The sequence below is a fragment of the Oryza brachyantha genome, chromosome 8 (assembly GCF_000231095.2).
Source record: "Oryza brachyantha chromosome 8, ObraRS2, whole genome shotgun sequence".
In the NCBI taxonomy this organism is placed as follows: domain Eukaryota; kingdom Viridiplantae; phylum Streptophyta; class Magnoliopsida; order Poales; family Poaceae; genus Oryza; species Oryza brachyantha.
In genome coordinates, this window is record NC_023170.2 from 15,494,825 (window position 1) to 15,511,107 (window position 16,283).

A 16,283-nucleotide genomic window follows, 5' to 3' on the forward strand; every position below is an offset into this window, starting at 1 on the left:
ACCATCGTCACCGTGGTCTATGTGTGATGATGAGAGTATAATAAGTATACTATAGTAATAGCATAACTTAATCACGATTTGTCAGTTAGTGTTTAGACTAGTATTTTATGATATAGTTACCAAGACTGTAAACTAGGTAACCGAATCAGATGAGTTTTATATGGATGAAACTCCTCTTTCATATCATGAAACTCTCTTATTTAATAACTATGTCAAGTCAATAATTTTACTGATATGACACCCTATTTAATATGCATAACATCCTAATGAAACATGTATTGAGATTGACCTAGATACGAGAACTTATGGGTGATTGAAAAAATATAGTTTATGAATAAATTTATATACGTGTATTCTTAGCGAGGTAAAGTCAATATAAAAAATATTTTTTGTTAAAAAAATCACACTCCAATTTTAATATTGAAATTTTATCTCTTGGGACATAAGCTTAAGCAAAGGAAAAAATAAGGGCGTTATATTAATTCTATCATCATCATTATTAGTGTATGTATTTTTTGTTGTAGCCTGCAGAATACTTTCCTAGGCTATGTTCCTAAAATAGTCAGAATATGGATTGCATCGGGTTTGCAAGCTATTAGGAGAAAGTTTTGGAATGGTTGTGGAAGCAGACTTAAAGGTTGGTTGGTTAGAAAAAGAAAACCAATGCCAACTTCATGGTGCGAAACAATCTCGAGCCTAACCAAACTGCTGATATCAAAATACTGAGCCAATCAGCCAAACAACTTTTTAACCTCCATTTCAATTTTTTTTGGAAAATTAAAATTGATGCGAGAAATAACAACTAGTGATTGAGAAGACGAGAAAGTTATAAGAAATTAAATAAAAAAGTGTTATGATTAATTGAGATATATCGGTGGGGAAAGAAGAATTAGTATCTTAAGACCGACGGAAGTAGGACATAATTGCTATTTGCTACAATGTTCACATATCCATTTCAATAATTCATCTGGCTTACAATTAAATCATCCAAAAAAATCACAACTATGGAACACAACACGAAGAGACGAGACAAAAAAAACATAGAGGTGATTGTTTGGGTTTTGGAGGAAAATGTAAAACAACATATTTGTAAATTTAAAATAATTTATGAATAGAATAAGAAATGGCACTCACCAACGTCATTACTCTATGAGTAGTTAATATGAAAATCTTCGTGAATTGTCAGAATAAATGTTAAGAAAAAAATACTAGCATATCTCGGAACGATTTATTCACAGTACAAGTAACTTTGTAAATGATACAATTAAGAAGAAGATGAATCCAAGATGTGACCAACTTTGATGCTTGATCTATTGTAATATCAAGTCCTATGTATATGAACCTATATAAATCTTAGACAATTAAACACCAGTATATGCAATTTTTTATATAATCTCTCATGACAATTAAAAACAAACCTTATACAATAAAAAACCACCGAACTACTTAAAAAAACAACTCTTTTAAAATTTCAAAATTTAGCACAAGCGGAACGCGGACCGTCAGCCATGACGGAATCTCCCAGAGATGAACAGCGTTTATAAACGAAGCCCCCATTTCCGTTCCCACCCACGCAAACGCCCCACGTTCCGTCCCACCGCGCGCCAGGCCGCGCCCGGCCGTTGATCTGGAACATTCCGTTCGCTCGCCTCCGCAAAATTTCCCCTCCCCTCTCGAGGGGCCAGCCAGCCAGCCGCCTCCACCCACCGCGCCTCGCCGACGATCCCTTCTTCTTCCTCCTCCACCCGACCGTACCGGCCCGGCTCGGCTGCGTCTGCGCGTGAGCACCCACAGTCGCCCCCCCCCCCCTCTCTCTTCCACCTGCCCCTACTCTGTTCGAATCGATTTGAAGGTATTAATCAGTTCCTCTCTCGTATCCCTTCTCCCCCCCCCCCTTAAGCTGCCCCATCCGGGGGCTTTGATTGATTTATTTTCCTCTAAGTACGCGTCTAGTTTCTTGTGGATTTGTTTGACGCGGTGGTGCAGTGTTACTACCAGCAGCACAGAAAAATATAATTATGGGTTTAGCCGCCCCTGCTGATGCAGTGATCCTGCTTATGCTTTCATAGCTAAATTTTTGGGTTGACACTATGGTTGGTGTCGGTAGAACATCATACTATGAAATTAGTCTGATAGAATAGCGTGTGCGTTTTCTTGCTAGGAATAAGATGGAAGAGAGGAGAATAGCTCGGATTTCAGTTACTTGGAGAGGCAGACAACTCGATGTTGATGCAGACCCAAGCTGTACGGTGAAAGAATTCGGGCAACTTTTACAGGATTTGACCAGTGTTAACCCAGAGACGTTGAAGCTTATTGTTCCGCAATCTACAAACAAAGGCTCCAAGCTGATCACACCGTTTTCAGACCCTCATTCAGTCTTAACATTGAAAGAAGCTGCTATTAGTGATGTAAGATGCACATGAGTTGCACTCGCCACCAATATGTTGCTTTGTTAATGGATATTATGATGGAAAATGGAATAATTATATTCAATAATTTGTTTGCTACAGGGAAAACCTATTAGAATGATGGGTGTTTTTAATGATGAAATTGAGGAAGTATCTGACAATGGCAAAAGGCCAGATCTACGGGTAATAGGTTTTGATGAGGAAGAACAAAGGTTGAGGCAACGATCATCAGGCAGGCCCCAGCTTTCACTCAAACTTCCACAGGGCCAATACATATTCTGTGATTTTCGGACACTTCACTTACCTGGGATTGAGGTTAGTTAGCCCCTATTCCCGCACGGCGACACGTGCTTTCTGAATTCATGTAGGCATGCCAACCGACTCCTTTTCATATTCCACATATACCATTTGCCTCCTTATGGATTATTATAAAACCTATTAGAATTTCTTGCTTGAATTAGGGTGCACCTTTTCCCATAAATTGGTTCATTTGAACAGTATGTGCGGAAGAAGTTTTTTAGCACGTGGTGTATATATACCCGTTGCTTGCATGTCATCTAAATAGTCATCAAAAAATATGAGAAAAATTGACAAGATAGTTTGATATGAGTTATATCACTCCACCAACATGCAAGTTTAAATTTAACTTCTACAAGTTGTAGCAAAAATAACAAAACAATTATGCATATGTGTATACTTAGTTTCAGTTTTGTTTGTTTTTTTTGCTATAACTTGTAGAAGTTGAATTTAAACTTGCATGTTTGTGAAGTGAAATAACTCATATTAATCTCTCTTATCAATTTTTTTTATATTTTTTGATGACTATTTAGATGGCATACAAGCACACGGGTGTACATACACCCGTGTGCTAAAAACTGTTTCCCAGTACGTGCTATGAGTTTTGGATTAAATAGTTTGAAAGAATTGGGTGAGTGTGCAGTTTGCAATTGGTTTCTGTTTAAAATGTAAGAAAATACAAAGTTAAACAGTGCGGTGTGCTAATTTTGTTTTTCAATTTCATAATCAACCCCTTCTCATTCCATACCATGACTTCAGTATAACAATTATAATGAAATGAGTATGATAATGGATAGGGTAATCACTGCATCCTGAACTATCCAGTTTGGCAGTTTTGCTTACGTGCCTTTTGTTTGATGCCAGTTGAATCCTCCACCTTCAGAAGCTCTGAAAAGAATGCACATGCTAGCATGTGACCCAGGCATAATCGCAATCATGAACAAGGTAGCAATCTTCAAGCAGAAATTCTATTTTTTATTTTGTGCGCATTCATAATTTTACAGTTATCCCGTTGGGTTTTTCAGCATAGATGGCGAGTGGGAATCATGACTGAAATGGCACCAATAGGATATGTAGGGATCAGTCCAAAATGCATCCTAGGTTTCAATACGGTAAATATAACCTTTTTACCACTTCACACATGTAAATACTTATCACAATAATTTCTGAGGCTATATCACCATGTCTTCCTCATTATTCACACAGAACATGGGAGAAGAAATATCCCTTCGCCTACGAACTGATGACTTGAAAGGGTTCAGAAAATACGAAAGTATCAAGAGAACTCTACTCCATGAACTTGTATGCCTTCTTGGTTTCTGCATTCATGAAACGGAGATTTCTTATGCAGATCTTCCTTTTGTCCTCTGCAGTTGTGCCTATTATATCTTACACTTGTATATGGTGATTTCAGGCTCACATGGTGCACTCTGAGCATGATGCAAATTTTTTTGCTCTTAATAAGCAGGTATTTTTTTTCTATACAATCCTTTCATGGTTGGTTAATGTCCCTTTATGTTTGAGCTAATCCGTTCTTTAATGCACTCATTTTTTTTTCAGTTGAATGATGAAGCAGCTTCATTGGACTGGACCAAGTCAAGAGGTCATGTGCTGAGTGGCCGCAAAATCTTTGATTCTTACGAGGATGAATTTGTTCTGGAGCCAGACAGCACTGTTGTTGGTCACAAACTTGGAGGAGGATCCAGTTCCCTATCAAGTGCTCGTGTGTTGTCTGGGGCTGCTGCTTATAAGCGTTTAATGAATGCATCAGCAAATTTAGAGGGTTCCAAAGACAGTGTTACTATATCTGGAAAGGAAATTCTTGTGCCTGGTACAACATTTGAGCCTAATCTGGATGGTGTTGGTCAATATTTTGTCCAGGGGAATGCCGAGGTGGATCCAGAACCAGATGATAATGATGACATGAACGTGGATGTGGGGACTGGGGCATCTTGGTCCTCGGTTTCTAGACCATTTACAGAACAAAATACCATTGGTCACTCAGAGCCTGATCCTGATGATATTCACCGGCAAAGCTCTGCTGGTTACCTAGAACCTGATCCTGATGATTCGACAAATGTTGATATTCTTAACCAGGAGTTGAGGATTGATGGGAAGCAGAATGGAGAACCTGATCCTGATGATAATGGTACTAGCAAATTTATTCCAGAACCTGGAAACAAGATGGAAATGGGGACTGAATTGGGGAGCAACTTTGCACTTCTGAAGTCTGAACCTGATCCTGATGATTCCTCAAATCCTATTCTGAATAAAAGGCTGGGAACTGACAAGCCTGATGAAAGTAGGTATGAAGCTGTTATGGAAGAATGTGAAAACAAGATGGAAGTGGAGCCCGAACAGAGCAAAAACTCCACAATTTCAAAGTCCGAACCTGATCCTGATGATCATACTGGCGATTCAAACATCAGTGAGCTGCAAAGGATTGAAGAACCAGTGACAGTCCTCTGTGCACGCCTCCAGAAGGCCATTGAAATGCTTCGTTCACAAGCAACACCTGCAGAGGCTGCTTCCGCACTTCAAACACTATTTAAGATTATCAAGAATGTGATAGAACACCCACATGATGTTAAGTACAGAAGACTGCGTAAGGTATGCTTGGCTGCTCTTATGCTCTTATATTATTTCTACCTTCGATCCACTAAATACTAATCCTCATTTTCAACATATATAGTCCAATCCACAGTTCCAAAGGAGTGTGGCGAACTACAAAGGTATATCTCTTTGCGCCCAAACTCTCCTTTTAAGTCTTGAAAATCTACTGTAAACTAACTGCCCCATTTCTTCTTCCCAAACCAGCTGCCATGGAGGTTCTTGAATTGATTGGTTTTTGTGAGGATGTCGTCTCAGATGAGATTGGCCGTCAAGAGACTTACTTGGTATTGAAAAGGAACGATCCTGGCTTGCTGTGGCTCGCAAAGTCCTCTCTTGAAGTTTCCATGGCCTGACAATCGTTCACCAAGTAATCTCCCATTGTATTTCTATAGCTGTAAATCATTAGTTTCTATTACTGTTGTGGGTAGGCTCGTATGCTGCTCTAGGCAGCTGATGTAGTTCTTGTACATGTAAACAACAAATGGTCTGTACTGCCTGTCAAATGGTCTGTACTACATGTAAACACCAAATGGTCCGGACTTCCTGAATTTAAATCAAATTATACGTATTGCAGATAAATAAATTAGCTGACAAATGCACGTATTCCCTTGGCTGGAGTCTGATAGAATTTGGTTCCAGATGCTCACAAATGCTAACCATCTCGACGAGTTAAGTTCCGAGGGGCAATTCATTATTGTCATCACAATTCACAAACATGTCAATTGTAACTGAAACGTAAAACCAAGGGGGGCTAACGTCATCTTTACAAAAAAAATCAAAATCAATCTTAAACGTAATTTTAGCTTATAAGCATAAGCAGAGGCAGAAAGATGAGGTTGCAAATTTTACCACAAGGTATCACGTGGGAAGTGAAGTTGAAAATCAAATCTTAATTTTGTATTTTGTGGTGTATTGGGCTTTCGCAATCTCAGGCAAAATCCAGGGGTTTAGACTTGTTTGGGCTTTAAACATGGCCGTTCAGCTGAGGTATAAATATCTAAAAAATTAGTACATAATTAATTAATTATTAGTTATAAAAATTATAAAATAAATTAATATGATCTTTAAAGTAAATTTTTTATAGAAAATTTTTAAAAAATATACTGTTGAACAGTTCAAGATAAGTGCAGTGAAAAACGAGAGAATTACGATTAATTAGGGGTGAAAACGTACGGACCAGAGGCCCATATGCTAGCCGCTAGGGTTGCTCCGGCCCAAGCATCCGGTACTCCCCTCGGGTTGGTTGTTAGTGCCCTACTGCCCCGCCCCTTCGCGTCGTCGCGCGCCACTGCAGAGGCGACGCCGGGGATTCTCGCGATGGAGGCGGCCGTCGCATCGACAGGCGCCGGCCTGCGCTGCTCGATGCCTAAGCAGCAGCAGGAGCGGCAGCGGCGAAGCGCACGAGTAGGCTTCGTCTCCCAGCCGCAACCCCGCGCTGTCCGCTGCATGCGGTTGCCCCTTCCGGATGCCCGCGCTTACGTGGCGGGGGCGGCGAAGCGGGGTGAGGCTGGGAGCGTTGGGGTGGAGAGGAAGAGGCTCGCGGTGTTCGTGTCCGGCGGGGGCTCCAACTTCCGGGCGATCCACGAGGCCGCTTTGGGTGGGGAGGTGAACGGCGATGTGGTTGCGCTGGTTACCGATAAACCAGGTGACGATGACGGTGCTTGCTTCCTTCAGCTCTTTGGGTTGCGATGTGGGCGAAATTGCTGGGAAAGGTTGTGATAACTGTGAATATGTTGAAAATTATTGGGGATTTTGATGTGTCAGTGGAATATTGCAGGCTGTGGAGGAGCCGAGCATGCGAGGGGCAATGGCATACCGGTTATTGTGTTCCCGAAGTCGAAATCGGTGCCGGAGGGGGTATCTACTGATGAGCTGCTGAAATCTCTGAGGTTGCTTGCGCTTACTTCATCTTCAGTCTTATGCATTCAATTCTGGAACCTTATAATTGATCTATTAGGTGGTAAATAAGTGACTTTGCATATAACTTGGTTGACAAAAGGCAGCATTTGAGATTTTTTCAGTTTTTACACTTGCTATCAATCAATTGCATGCATGTTTGTGCTGATTTTTTTTCTAATACATTTGCCTGACTCACAAACCATTTTTTTGAAACTGTCAATGAAGATGAATTGATAACTACATCGAAGTTTTAAGTGTTTACTTCTGGTCTGTTTGGTTTGACGAATCAAACCGCCTAGTATGTGTGATCCATCATGTGTGTTTCACCCAAAGCCTGTGCATGTTTTACTATGTGTTTGTAGTTCTGAATTCACTCATCCTCTTCTATAAGACTGTCATGTCTGTTGTGGAAAGTTTTTACTTACAAGCAATAGATCTCAAGATTCTTAGCTTATCCTTATTTCTCCTATGAAACAGGGAACTCAGGGTAGACTTCATTCTACTTGCTGGTTACCTGAAGCTTATACCGGTTGAGCTGGTTCAAGCATATCCAAAATCCATTTTGAATATTCATCCTTCACTACTCCCGGCATTTGGAGGCAAGGGTTATTATGGTATGAAGGTGCATAAAGCAGTCATCACATCAGGAGCTAGGTACTTCAAAATTTATCCATCATCCACCAGTAACTGTTGTGCATGGAGTTTGCCTATCTACCCAATGCTACTTCCATGGAAAGAAATACTTTAGCAGTTAACTCAAGCTGATACTTCACATAGTAGAAAGAATTTAAATCTTGAGTACAACTTAATTGGTGAATGATCTTTGTTTGTACATTAATTGACAATTATACACAGGTACTCGGGTCCAACCGTGCACTTTGTGGATGAGCACTTTGATACAGGAAGGATTTTAGCCCAAAGGGTCGTGCCTGTGCTAGCCAATGATACTCCAGAGCAATTGGCTGCAAGAGTGCTTCATGAGGTAACATAATTATGTCCAGTTGAGATTCCTTAGATAATACTCCCATCATTTCATATGTTGTAAATCGTTTTGGCTATGCCTAGATTTATCTATTGATCAATGTATATTGTTTATACATATGTCTAGATGCATTAGGATTCATTTGAATCTAAACAATGCTAAAAAGTCTTATATTATGGAACGGAAGTAGCACATTGCTACGACATCTCCATTTAGCTCTAACTTGTGCTATTTGTTTTTAACTGGTTTATTAACTTTATTTTTTAGGAGCACCAGGTTTATGTTGAGGCAGTTGCTGCCTTATGTGAGGATCGAATTGTATGGAGAGAAGATGGCGTCCCACTTATGAGAAGCCAGACAAACACTGAAGAGTACACTTAAACTCATGGTACTCTACTTGCTATGGAGCACGCACTCATGATGAGCTGCTAGAATGACTGCCATTTTTCCCCAAGGCATGAAGTTCATTCGTACTAATTGAGAGAACTAACATGTCTGGTGCTTGTTACTGAAACCAAATATCTTGTGCCATTGAACTCACTGCTCGTTGTGTGGCTTTGCTTCAACAATGACATGACTTACTTTAGTAACTTAGATGTTTGATGGTATGACTTGTGGAACGGTACTGGTTGTTGCATGTACCAAGTTTGGGGGTTCCATTATACCCTTTTGTCGTGCAATTGTTGTAAATTGCTGAAGCCAAGTCAATCAGATGGGGTAAGAAACCTGGTCAGATCATACAAGTTTTCAATGTGTGATCTGATTACCATGCTTCCCACATCTTCCATCCTTGTTTCGTCTGACATGTTAATATTTTAACCCAACCGAAGTTTTCTTTGAGATGTTGAATGTTTTCTTGCAAAAATTTCAGTATGTGAGAGGGAAAGAAGAAGGGGATGGTGCAAATGGCAGCCATTCTTAGAGAGCCCTCTCGGACAGAAAGGTCCTGCCCTGTCTTCCTCCATTTTGTTTCTTAGTTACTACATTTATATATGGAGTTTGGGTTGTTAGATGAGGGCTTGAAGCAACCAAGGTTGTTTATTGTATTCATCTCCCCTCTCAGTTTGTTTGTAAGTTCTGAGGAAGACGGGTGGGTGGTTAATGCACCTTCAAGCTGCGTTTCTTTCATATATAGGAGTATGCAGGTTGCGGTTGTGGATACCTACATTTTTTAATTCAATTCAGAGTCTCGTCAATCGTCACCATGCATTGCATTGTTCCGTTGCATTATTGGACTGACACTGTGATGGACAGCTCCAGTCCCTTGTATCCCTCGACACCAAGCTTGATTAAACCACTCATCCAACCGGATAATGAAGCATGGAGAAACAAAAATATCGATCCATAGACTTAAAGCAAACCAGGGAATTTCACTGTGCAATTTTGCTTCTATTTTCATACATGCAATTATATTTGGCTAAATTTGCTATGGTACACGTAAAATTTACTTAATCAGCTGCCGGACACTGAAAACGTGGTTCGGCTCGAATACTCTCAAAAACTTGTAATAATTTATTGGGGGGGACAATAAATACTATATTTTATTACTTTTGGGCCAGATGTCGAGATAAACAACCAGAAACGATGAGATTTCCTCTCAGGCCAGTAACATCTAACCTGAAGATAAACATTATCGAGGATAGGTAGCAGACGACAATATTTCCTCCTCCATAGTGTATTGTCTGGTTGATTCGTCGGTGATTCCTCCGGCTGACATATAATGAGCTGCAATTTGGTCTCCATATCTGTTTGATGTTGTACCAAGTGCAGCATGCTTCCTCTTAACTTGCAGATTTTCAAGGGCCATCTCCACTTCTCTCATTGTACCAAGGCCGGTCATCTCCCTTCGGTTTAATACAAGTTGCTGCTAGGGCAGCTACTTCTTGGACTTCTCCATCTCCTTCTTCCATGACTTGAGGATCTAATATGTCGACCAAGTTGCGTTCCGTAAGTAGCGAAACAAAATGTCACACAAGAGCATCGCCGTTACTACACGTACCTATGAAGTGCAATATCTTTTAAATTTAACCTTTTAATCTGTTCACGCCAAGACATTTTCCCATACCTCTTTTTCCAGGTTTTCTTTTTCTTTGTGCAATTTTTTCTGTTTGTTGAGAACTAGAATCAAACCCTATCAACGTAGTTCATAACGGTGATGTTGTGTTAAAAAAATAGTTCATAATGGTGATGTGTATCCGAAGTTTGAACGAGTGGAAACTGTTATCAAGTTCGCAAATCATGAATAGTTCATAATGGTGATGCATATCTGAAGTCTGAACAACTTCCCAAATCACTAGCGTCCATTTTAACGTATGTTCGACGTTTCAATGTAATCTTTTTCTTGGGTGCTAATCCAATGATATCAGCAGTTTGACTGGACACAGTCTTGGCTTCCGTGGGGAGCTAAAGTCAAGGACCTGAGGTGGATACAGATGTGGATAAATATATCTGAGCTCTCTTGAGGTTTGCTATTTAGAGAGTTCCAAACTGCAAAACTCCAGATAAATGAATTTTCCATTGTATTGCTTCCTTTCCTGTCCTAGATTGACAGTTTTTTAAACCTGCCGCCCTGTTTTTCAAGGTTGATAAATTGATAGATAACCACCCTGATTAATACACAACAATTATTAGTGCTAGCAAATGGGAAGACTAACCAAACAATCACACTCGCCAATTCTTTTAGAGAAGGTTTTTTTCACCCGGCCTTTATATCCACTCGGATATATGCATTTATTTTTATTTTTTTATTTTGAAAATTTTGGGAACTTAGTCTAAATAGGGAGATTTAGCCCCTCAAATACCCTATCTGAAATTCATGCTTTTATGAAGATTTGAATCTAGGATCTTATGTGTTACTTAGATCACTGTAACCACTAGTCTACGTACCCTTTCACTGCAACCACTCGCCAATAATCTGATCACATCTTATCCAGTAAAACTAGCGAAGAAACTTTCCAAGGTAGCAAAGACCAGGTTCAGCAAAATGCTTTATCAAGACCTATATATGTGACAAGACACTGGCTTGAGTAAACACCTACTCCCTTCTACCCCCTGTCCAAGAAAAAAAATGCATCTTTTTGCCATAGCTGCACTGCAATTGCTGCAGTTTCTAGCAGCAATGCCCCTGCTACTATCATACAAGACAGCATTGCCTGGTTGCACTGAATCATGTGGAAACATAAGCATACCTTACCCGTTCGGAGTTGGCGACGACCGATGCTTCCGTGAGGGCTTCAAACTAGTGTGCGACCCGGCTTATGATCCCCCCAAGCTCTTCATGAACGACCCCGGATACGAGGTTCGCAAGATAAAGCTGTCACGCAGAGTTCTGCACCTCGACACCGGGATCACCCAGATGCTGGGGAGCAGCAGCTACAAACAGAGCTGGAACCTCAGCCTGGATGGCAGCCTCTACCAGCTATCAGCATCCATGAACGTTTTCGTCGCCCTAGGATGCGGTTTCCAGTTCTTCGTAAGCCCTCCTGCAGCAGCAGGAGACAATTCTAGCAGCAGCACCTGTGCTTCAGCCTGCCGGTCAGGCTACCCCGTGCTGGCAACCGACGGCACATGCTCCGGCGTTGGCTGCTGCAACACGACGGTGCTCGAAGGCCACAACTCGTACGTGATCAAGCTCGTGTCCCTCGGCGGGGGGAGAAGCTTCAACACGAGCATGGTCGTGGTGAAGGGGGAGTGGTGGAGGAGGGCGGACAACGCCATGCTGCTGCAGAAACAGGTCCTCGCGAGGCTGAGTGGGGCGCCGGATGCTGCAGAGAATGTGGGTGTCCGGACGGTGGTGGATTGGATGCTGGGTAGCTCGTCGTGCGTGGAGGCGCAGAAGCTGAGTGACTTTGGGTGCCTCAGTGAGAACAGCGAGTGCCTTGACGACCCAGCGGAGAGAGGCTATGCGTGCAAGTGCCGCTCAGGATATGAGGGCAACCCTTACATGCGAAACGGATGCCAGGGTATGATACTTATCCGCAGATATGTCAGCTAGTGCCCTCATGCTTTTCATGTCACTTAAATACTCCCCCGTCCCACAATAAGTGTATTTTCTTTATTGTTATGTTTAACGTTTGATCGTCTGTCTTATTTAAATAAATTAATAATTAATATTTTTAATTATTAGATGATAAAATATGAATAATACTTTATGTATGACTATTTTTTAATTTTTTTTCATAATTTTTTCAAATAAGACGGATGATCAAACGTTGGACAAGCAAATCGACAAACACAATTATATTGGGACAGAGATGATAGTTGTAAAGATTTTTTGAAAGTTCAAATTATAGAGCCATAGATTATTCTCATATCACTTCACAGGCATGCAGGACTGCAAGTTCCACAGAAGTTGCCAAAGCAACAGACTCTGGCTATAATGGTGCTGATACTATTCCAAAGTTGAATTTGGTCCTTTTGTTTTTCTATATGTAGATTGGTTTGGAGTTAAAATTTTGTGGGATCATAGATGTCTATTGTATCAGTACTATCAAAATTTTAAAGAAATTTTCAGAACTATTAGATTGACATTTGAGAGGTTAGAAACATACAAGGGCACATCCCCTAATTAAAGTGTAAAATGCAGCTCCAGATATATCTGACCATACTGTGTGATCACTTTACGCTATTTAATTTTGTATTTCATTTTTCCCAGATATTAATGAATGCATGCTGCCAAATCCACCCCTTTGCTTTGGGAAATGCATAAATACAGTAGGATCATATGAGTGTATCTGTCCAGGTGGCACATCTGGTAACGCCCAGATACAAAATGGATGTGTTTCAGGCAAACTGAAAATGTCAGGTAACAGAAAAGTTCAGTCAGTGTCTGGGGCTAATGCTTCAAATACTATCTTTTTTGTTGAGATCAATTTATAGGCCTAAACAATTTAAAATTTACATTTTCTTACGTATCCAGGACTCATCATTGCAATAGGACTTGGTGGCAGTATAGTCATCGTATCACTAATTCTTGCTGGTGTTATCATAAGGCGCAAGCTCAAGTCTCGAAAGGCCAAAAGACTGAAGGAAATTTTCTTCAAGCAAAACCGAGGACTGTTGCTTCATCAACTCGTAGACAAGGATATCGCTGAAAGGATGATATTCAGCTTAGATGAGCTTGAGAAGGCAACAAACAATTTTAGTGAGTCTCGAAAACTCGGTGGTGGTGGCCATGGAACTGTCTATAAAGGGATTCTGTCTGACCAACGCGTTGTTGCTATCAAGAAGTCAAGATATGCGATTAAGAGAGAAATTGATGGATTTATTAACGAGGTTGCCATACTTTCCCAAGTGAATCACAGGAACGTAGTGAAGCTTTTTGGATGTTGTCTTGAGACAGAAGTTCCATTGTTAGTGTACGAGTTCATTTCAAATGGAACACTTCATGAGCATCTCCATGTCGACTCTGCACAATCAATCCCATGGACAGGACGGCTGATGATAGCCCTTGAAATAGCAAGATCTCTTGCCTATCTGCATTCAGCTGCTTCGGTATCAATCATCCACAGAGATATCAAGACTACCAACATCCTACTTGATGATAGGCTCATAGCAAAAGTATCAGACTTTGGAGCTTCTCGAGGCATTCCAATTGATCAAACTACTCTAACTACTACTATCCAAGGAACTTTTGGATATTTAGATCCAGAGTACTACCGTACAAGCCGACTTACGGAGAAAAGTGATGTATACAGCTTCGGTGTCATACTCGTGGAACTAATAACCCGAAGAAAGCCAACTACCTACATTTCACCGGAAGGCTTCAATCTAATTGAACAATTCATCCTGCTAGTCAGTGAGGACAGGCTCTGTGAAATAGTAGACAGTCAAATCATTGATGAGGGGGGAGAAGAAGAAGCCAGAGAAGTGGCAGAAATTGCTGTGATGTGCTTAAACTTAAAGGGTGAAGACAGGCCGACGATGCGGCAGGTTGAGGTGAAACTTGAAGGGTTCCAGAGTGCTGTAAATACTATCAGAAGTGATCAGTTAGCTCAACGGCATTCAGTTCTGCTGAATTATCCATCAATTGAAGAGAGTAATTGTAATTCCAATATCATTGCTGGCCACGCTGGTTATTATCACAGCTTAAGCAGGCGGCTCAGCATGGAGGAGGAATTCTGGTCATCTATGAGTTTTCCTCGATGACCAGCTGACTCTCATCTTAGTTCATAAGGTTTCATTTTGTTCTTGGGTATTTTTTACGCTTCTCTTGAAGCATTTGCAACTGCAAGGAACTTCCAAACTGTATCAGTATGGTCCTCCACAACTCTGCACGATTTTTAACAGAGCACGGGAACTTGACATTTCCCTGCAGTCCTTTGCAGTTTATGCATGATGTAATAACTTGCAACAAAATTCGAGTAGTTGAGTACCACTATGCACTGATCGAGCAAAAATGGCATATCTCAGTTAAAAGTTCATCGCATGTAAAAACTATGCAACATTTGCAACATAAAACATATATACTATCAAAATATATTCTTTGTTAGATTTTATTAAATATAATCTCTAACAAACTCAGATGGCGGCAGAAATTGAGATGGTGCTAGCTCGTCCCTCATTAATTAGTTCCTCGTGTAGTATTCAGAAAACAACAACAGAAGCAGGTTTCTCCAGGTAGTTTTCTTATAGAGAGAGAGGGAGAGAGAAAGTACTAGCTTTAATTTGTTGGGCTCCTAATTTGTTACAAGTTGCCCGGAGTTCCAAACTAAGCAAAATGTTTGTCTCCCCTTGATCCTTGCAGTTATCACCATAGATCTGTCAAACTGATGTGTTCTATGCAGAATAGATAACTGAACTTACAATGGATATTCAGTTACACATGCTTCCTGTCCATAACATGTCACTATACCAATACAAGGTGACTGAATGGTAGTAATTCACCACTTCAGTTCACTCATTCTTCAGAGTAAAAAAAAAGGAAAAAAGGTGAGCTTGTAGTACTGCAGTTCTTCCCATGCCAGATTGATTCGGGACATGATTTTGCCCAGCTGCTTGCAAAAGCAAGAGAATGGCGAAAGCCTCGCTGGAGGAGGAGCAGGAGTCGGATCACTCTTGAACACATCATGTATCCACCGGTAAGCTGTGTCATGGAGGCAGTCGATCAGAAACTCTAGCTCCAACGAACTCTTCAAAGATCAGCCAGTTGAAGCTGGAGTTCTGTTCGTCGATCGCCGATGAGAGCATCGCCATCAGCAGGAATTGTCTGAAAAGCAGCATGCAGAGGAGAGTTAGCTTCAGATCACCTGATGAGTCCAATGTGTTTATCATTCCTGCGAGAGGAGATTCAGATGATGATGACTCTTCTAGTGGCAGTGAAACACGCAGCGTATAAAGAGTGTAATTGGTGCAGATTGCAGAGGACCGATCATGGATCAACCGTACTTATCCTACAAACAAAAGAGATCAGTAGGGAATTCTAGGATCCTCCTAGTCCTATAAATCTAAATAGATAATCGGTCCAAATTAATAGTACTGGTAAATGCCATGTTTAATCATATATTTGTTTATTTTGGAACGGAGAAAGCATGCAACTTCTCGCTGATCAGATCACACCGATGTGTCTGCTGTTGTAAATAGAAGAACATGTGCAACATTGGAAATTCTTAATTGTTAGTAGCACTTTCTTAGCAAAACAACAAAAAAGTTCTATCTGATATGCAACTATTCAACCGAATATGACTGCATAACACTTTTGTAATTGTTTACCTCAGCAATGTCAAATGGTTTGTTGCATGCATGTAGATGCTTGCATAACACTTTTGTGATATATCTCATATTAACCTATTTTTTTAAAAAAAAATTTAATGACTATTTACGTTACATAAAAAAAGAGTGGAAATCCACTTACGTGCTGAAGAAACTGTTCCCGTCTTGACTCTGACAGTAGTTTCTGAATTCTGAACGCGGTGAAACTGAGACGGAGGCACCAGGCACCACTGGCCGACAACACCCCGGCAGGCAGGCAGCTCGCTCTCGCATCCATCTCGAATTCTTGATCTCACCTCTCACGGATGATCGAACAGCCACAAGACAAATTAAGCCACCTTCATAATCCATCGTCTCAATCTATCTTCACCCCT

The 16,283-nt window shown here is 40.8% G+C and overlaps 3 protein-coding genes across 4 annotated transcripts; all 3 read left to right on the forward strand.

Annotated features, from left to right (window-relative positions):
• Nucleotides 1-1,661: 1,661 nt before the first annotated feature.
• On the forward strand, nucleotides 1,662-5,923 carry LOC102704355. Its single transcript, XM_006659491.3, has 10 exons — nucleotides 1,662-1,852; nucleotides 2,162-2,408; nucleotides 2,511-2,723; nucleotides 3,570-3,650; nucleotides 3,731-3,817; nucleotides 3,912-4,007; nucleotides 4,120-4,173; nucleotides 4,266-5,315; nucleotides 5,398-5,437; nucleotides 5,523-5,923. The coding sequence occupies exons 2-10, from the start codon at nucleotides 2,169-2,171 to the stop codon at nucleotides 5,669-5,671; spliced, it is 2,010 nt and encodes a 669-aa protein (XP_006659554.1). The 5' UTR covers nucleotides 1,662-1,852; nucleotides 2,162-2,168; the 3' UTR covers nucleotides 5,672-5,923.
• Nucleotides 5,924-6,573: 650 nt separating this feature from the next.
• LOC102704635 (phosphoribosylglycinamide formyltransferase, chloroplastic) lies at nucleotides 6,574-9,734 on the forward strand. Of its 2 annotated transcripts, none has more exons than XM_015840234.2 (5): nucleotides 6,574-6,963; nucleotides 7,096-7,207; nucleotides 7,695-7,871; nucleotides 8,073-8,199; nucleotides 8,476-9,734. In XM_015840234.2, the coding sequence occupies exons 1-5, from the start codon at nucleotides 6,636-6,638 to the stop codon at nucleotides 8,578-8,580; spliced, it is 849 nt and encodes a 282-aa protein (XP_015695720.1). In that variant the 5' UTR covers nucleotides 6,574-6,635; the 3' UTR covers nucleotides 8,581-9,734. The 2 variants fall into 2 exon arrangements, with proteins under 2 accessions (XP_015695720.1, XP_006659555.1); XM_006659492.3 differs by having other exon boundaries at nucleotides 6,577-6,963; nucleotides 8,467-9,730.
• Nucleotides 9,735-11,266: 1,532 nt separating this feature from the next.
• Nucleotides 11,267-14,596, forward strand: LOC102705095 (wall-associated receptor kinase 3-like). Its single transcript, XM_006659494.3, has 3 exons — nucleotides 11,267-12,161; nucleotides 12,854-13,003; nucleotides 13,118-14,596. Exons 1-3 carry the CDS (start codon nucleotides 11,267-11,269, stop codon nucleotides 14,344-14,346), a joined length of 2,274 nt encoding a protein of 757 aa, XP_006659557.1. The 3' UTR covers nucleotides 14,347-14,596.
• Nucleotides 14,597-16,283: the final 1,687 nt, after the last annotated feature.

What these genes read in the sequence shown, in the direction of transcription:
- LOC102704355 (XM_006659491.3), top strand. Translation starts at nt 2,169, where the DNA reads ATGGAAGAGAGGAGAATAGCTCGGATTTCAGTTACTTGGAGAGGCAGA. An exon ending in TTCACTTACCTGGGATTGAG is followed by an intron (nt 2,724 to 3,569) that starts GTTAGTTAGCCC and finishes GTTTGATGCCAG; the next exon opens with TTGAATCCTCCACCTTCAGA. An exon ending in AGTACAGAAGACTGCGTAAG is followed by an intron (nt 5,316 to 5,397) that starts GTATGCTTGGCT and finishes CAACATATATAG; the next exon opens with TCCAATCCACAGTTCCAAAG.
- LOC102704635 (XM_006659492.3), top strand. Translation starts at nt 6,636, where the DNA reads ATGGAGGCGGCCGTCGCATCGACAGGCGCCGGCCTGCGCTGCTCGATG. An exon ending in GAGCTGCTGAAATCTCTGAG is followed by an intron (nt 7,208 to 7,694) that starts GTTGCTTGCGCT and finishes CCTATGAAACAG; the next exon opens with GGAACTCAGGGTAGACTTCA. An exon ending in GTCATCACATCAGGAGCTAG is followed by an intron (nt 7,872 to 8,072) that starts GTACTTCAAAAT and finishes AATTATACACAG; the next exon opens with GTACTCGGGTCCAACCGTGC.
- LOC102705095 (XM_006659494.3), top strand. Translation starts at nt 11,267, where the DNA reads ATGCATCTTTTTGCCATAGCTGCACTGCAATTGCTGCAGTTTCTAGCA. An exon ending in CATGCGAAACGGATGCCAGG is followed by an intron (nt 12,162 to 12,853) that starts GTATGATACTTA and finishes CATTTTTCCCAG; the next exon opens with ATATTAATGAATGCATGCTG. An exon ending in AGGCAAACTGAAAATGTCAG is followed by an intron (nt 13,004 to 13,117) that starts GTAACAGAAAAG and finishes TTACGTATCCAG; the next exon opens with GACTCATCATTGCAATAGGA.